The sequence below is a fragment of the Olea europaea genome, unplaced genomic scaffold (assembly GCF_002742605.1).
Source record: "Olea europaea var. sylvestris unplaced genomic scaffold, O_europaea_v1 scaffold2797, whole genome shotgun sequence".
In the NCBI taxonomy this organism is placed as follows: Eukaryota; Viridiplantae; Streptophyta; class Magnoliopsida; order Lamiales; family Oleaceae; genus Olea; species Olea europaea.
Window position 1 is genome coordinate 13770 of NW_019246451.1, and position 4848 is coordinate 18617.

At 32.2% G+C, this 4848-nt stretch overlaps 1 protein-coding gene across 1 annotated transcript; it reads left to right on the plus strand.

The window, feature by feature from the left end:
- The first annotated feature begins 1430 nt into the window (after nucleotides 1-1430).
- LOC111383963 (cullin-1-like) lies at nucleotides 1431-2658 on the plus strand. The gene is made up of 5 exons (XM_023008160.1): nucleotides 1431-1439; nucleotides 1642-1715; nucleotides 1813-1936; nucleotides 2004-2183; nucleotides 2578-2658. Exons 1-5 carry the CDS (start codon nucleotides 1431-1433, stop codon nucleotides 2656-2658), a joined length of 468 nt encoding a protein of 155 aa, XP_022863928.1.
- Nucleotides 2659-4848: the final 2190 nt, after the last annotated feature.

Sequence of the window (4848 nt, forward strand, 5' to 3'; positions counted from 1 at the left end):
GGCCTAAAGCAGGCCCCTAGGTAGTGGTATAAAATATTTGACTCTTTTATACAAGGTTTAAATTTCAAGAAATCTGAATATGATCCATGTTTCTATTATAAGAAAGAAGGTGAATATGATTTTTTCTATTTGCTTTTGTATGTCGATGACATGCTCCTTGCTGGTTATAATTCTATTGCGCTTAACTTAATTAAAGAAAATCTGAAATCTGAATTTGAAATGAAAGATTTAGGACCATCTAGAAAAATTTTGGGCATGGAAATAAAAAGCGATAGAATAAATGGAAAGTTGTTTCTAACACAAAAATCTTATGTTGATAAGGTTGTTAAAATATTTTTCCTTCATGAATCTAAGCCTGTTAGCTTACCTTTATCTGCTGGAATGAAATTATCTGTTGATCAATCACCTAAAACTGAAGAGGAACATAAAAGAATGATGAATGTTCCATATTCTAATGCTATTGGATCTGTAATGTATGTTATGATTTGCTCTATACCTGATATCGCTTATGCTGTGAGTGTGTTAAGCAGATTCATGAGTAACTCAGGTGAAATACATTGGCAATGCATGAAAAATTTGATTAAATACTTGAAAGGAACTAGTAACTTAGGTTTAATGTTCAAAACTAATAAAAATTGACTTAGACTTAAGGGTTATGTAGATTCAAACTTCGCTGGTAACCCAGACATTAGGAAGTCTACAATTGCATATTTTTATGTTATAAATGATACATGCATTAGCTGGAAATCTCAGCTTCAAAAATTGGTTGCGTTGTCTTCAACTGAAGCTGAATACATTGTTGCAACTGAAGCAGTTAATGAGGGTTTATGGTTAAAGGGTTTACTTAGTGAATTAGGACTTATAGAAAATCAGGTGGAGCTATGTTCAGACAACCAAAGTGCTATCTTTCTAAGTAAAAATCATATTTTGCATGATAGATCCAAGAATATAGATGTAAAGTTCCAATTTATTAGAGATATCATTGGTAGGGGTGATATTAGATTGATCAAAATACCTACTTAAGGTAAATCCAGCAGATGTCGAAACTAAGGTAATCCCTATTAGTAGGTTTCTTGATTCTTTAAGATTAATAAATCTTGAAGAAGACTGATTTTTATTATTTTATTTTTACAGGTAATAAGAGCAAATGAAATGAAGTTGAGTTTTGAATCCACAAAACAAGCACAAAAGACAGCAAAGGTGGAGAATGTAGAAATTGGGTTGCTGCCTTTGTGAAGCCCAAAGTTAATATGCCCAACCCAGGACCCGGTTAAATGGCCCAACTGGAAGAATAATCTAGAAGCTCATTTGGTTAAAGGAAAACACGTTTTTTTAGTTGTGAAAAACGACTCTCACCTGATCTTGACACTTGGCAATTGCTGGACCATTGGATCAAATTATTTGTTTCTTTCATATAAAAGAAACTAATAATGCCTAGGGTTAGTGTTGCTCTCATTTTACGCGGCCTTCATTTTTGAGTTAAAATTTCTCTCTGTGTTTTTGGCTCTCTCATCTTGAATCTTGTCGATTCTTTCTTGTTGGTTGAGAGGATGCGTGATGTTATGAACTCTTGTGTGAGTTCTTCGTGTTGTTAAGGGGATTTGTTGTCGTTGTGACTGGAACCGTGTGTTCCATTTGTAGCTCAAAATTGCTGTAATTTGGCCGATGTTTTTTAGTGAATTCGAGCTTATTCCTTCATGGATGCTCAACGTGGAGTAGGCGATCTGATAAATCGCTAAACCTCGTGGCTTCGGCCAAAAATCACTTGTATTCTCTTTACTGTTTTTCAGATCTACAAATCTTGTTTTTTAGTCTTGCGATTTTTGATGGTTTTGAAATGTTCCTAGGGTTCCTTCAGATATATTCTTTGGGTACTTGTAACGTCAACAGAAAATTTGAACAAAGAACTATAGAGTTGATCGTGACAACCCACCAAGTGATTTAGTATGACTAACTTGTAATTGATATTACTTGATGATTGAAAATTCTTTCCCTTTTTGTAGGTTGGTGTATTGCTTCTGTTCAATTCCTCAGATAGATTAAGTTATAAGGAAAAAATGACCCAGTTGAATATATTAGACGATGCTGTTGTTATTAACAAGGAGCCGAACACCAAAACAGTTTCTTCGACTGATGTTTTTGAATTCAACTCCAAGTTTACCGATAAAATGAGAAGAATCAAGGTAATCATTCACCCCAACCCCCATTCCCCCGAAAGCCAAGTGGGAGAGATAATTAGATCCTCAGTAAAAATCTATTAATCTCTAACGGAATGTCTAACTCAAACCTCCATGTTGATGCTACATTAGATTGTTGTCTTCCATGTTGGAAATTTTAAAAAAAAAAAAGAATTAACGGAGTTCAATCGATTAAAACAAAAAGTGAACTTCATTTACCATTTGAAAAATAAATAAAATATTGTGAATAAAATAAAACTTTGATATCAATTGAGTGACAGACTATGTTTTGATCCCGATGGTAAAATAAAAAGAGGAATACGAAGTGAAATAAATTCTAATGTTATTGCATTGTTTTCATATACATTATCTGCTTGTAACTGTTGCCATGGAAGTGCAGATCTCTCTCCCTCCGATCGATGAGAAGAAAAAGATAATTGAAGGTGTTGACAAGGAAAGATGGTATGCCATGGATGCCTAAATTGTCCTTATAATGAAATATAGGAAAGTTTGTTGCAGTAACGTGTAAAAGCACATCTATACCACAAATTTAAGAACCAGCAAAATGTAAAGCTACAAAGATATGTCAGATCAATATTTATTATCTGGTAAGTAATACCATCTGGCATAAGATATTCATCAAACCTGCAAGGGCTTAGTCCATTAAATAGAACGCCATTGGGAGTTCCGAGAATAGTTGTAACGCCCCGAAAATTTTGGAATAAAAATATATTTGTTTTATATGTTATAGTTTTAAAATTTGAGGACTGAAATGAAATAGCGTTTAAAGTCATATTTTATTTGGCACCAATAATTACATTTTGATAGAATGAGTATAAGTATATCAATATTGGGCTCATTTTGTAGCTCGCATTTAATAACGTATTTTCAGCTCAAGAAAATATGAGTTCTTTTAAGTTAAAACTAAGTTATTTCAATTCAAATAAATATAGATAATAAGCATCGTTTTTATTATTTAACAATATTTCTTTTAAGATAATTAGGAAAAGAAGCTAGTATTTTATCATAATAATCAATGTTTATCTTTTTTATTAGAGAAAGAGATTTAATTATTTTTAATCCTTGTTTACATTTATCTGCCAATATTTCTAATTTTCTGGTACTCGTAATTTAAGTAGTTTGCAAAGTAATATGTAGGGAGAGATATTTTTATTTAACTATGATTGATTGATGTTTGGATCAAATAATTTTCTCTTAGATTAAAAATTCATTTGCTTTGATTTTGGAATCCTACTTAGAATATTGATTTAACATTTATGACTTTTTGACCATTCTAAGATGACACACGTTTTTAGGCCTAGCTTTGATTGAATTGGTTATTATATAATAATATTTTTGGACAATCTCTAGCCTCTAGGCATGATGTATGGCAATCATACCTTGTACTCTCAATTGTGTCAATTGCCTTTAAATTAGAATTGGTAAATTTCCTTATGATAAGAGTATGGGTAGCCTCACGTGCACGCACATTTCCAACTCTCAAAGGCTAATTTTAATTGCTAATTGAATTTGAATAATGGTAAGACACGATTTGGGGCCTCTAACAAATTTAGTTATCTTGGGCATATAGTCCAATTAAGCTTATAATATACTATTTAATTATTTATTTCATTTTATATGATGATATGATAACCTGTCATTTTATGTAAATTGACACTAACTTGACCATTCTTATGTTAAATAGATCCTAATTAATTTAATTTGATTGATATCCAAACAAAGAGTTTTTGTAATTGGACAGATTAATGAGCTAATTGACAAGATTTCTGTTGGTTAGATTGCATAATTACCCTTTATATATTTTTAACAAATTTGGCAGTCAAAACCTTTCTTAATTTTACACCTCCCTTACATTATAAATTCATTCCAAATCCTCGAAAATTTATGAGATAAAAACCACTCTCTTCCATCTTCACTTAACTCTCCACTGCCTATCCAAGTCTCCATTCCAGAAGTGTTCTCTTTGTATTGTCGGAAACAGGTTTTAATACTCTTAGAAAGGATTTTGGCACGTGGAATTGCCACTGAATCGACCTTAAATCCACAAGACACGACAACAGCAAAAAGGTTTTGGGAACGTGAATTCCTTACTTTTCTATTATCAATCGAGGTAGGATACTTTATGTGCAGAATTGTTCCGTCCTTTCAATATTATAGTTTTTGATGTGATTTATTTCATGAAATGCTAATCGACCTGCGGGTCCAATGAAATGAAATGAAATGTTCGACCTGCGGGTCCCTACGAAATGAAGTGAAATGTGAGATCGCCTTCGGGTCTTCTCAAATTGTATTAGAGCTTTCGACTGATCACCGATTGCTCTTGACGAAATGTTGGTATTAAATGTTGTGAGTTTACGTTTTTAATTAAATTATATTGTTTGGACGCACGTATCCCACTGAGTGTAATTACTCACTCCTTCAATTTCAATATTTCAGATCAGTACGGTCAACGTGGATGGTGGCTGAGCGGTGCGCGGGTTGCCAAGTAAAGAAAAACTTCGCAAGAAAACGTTTTAAAATAATTCTGTTAGGATTATGTGTTTCAATTTAATTCTGTTTAATGTTCTATGTTTACGCGATATTTTGTTTATTCAATTTGGTATTTGAGTATTAAATAAATCAAGAGTTTTAAATTTCGAATTAAATATTT

Coding starts and splice junctions, on each gene's coding strand:
- LOC111383963 (XM_023008160.1), top strand. Junction 1,937..2,003: donor TGATCGTGACAACCCACCAA/GTGATTTAGTAT, acceptor CCCTTTTTGTAG/GTTGGTGTATTGCTTCTGTT. Junction 2,184..2,577: donor ATAAAATGAGAAGAATCAAG/GTAATCATTCAC, acceptor ATGGAAGTGCAG/ATCTCTCTCCCTCCGATCGA.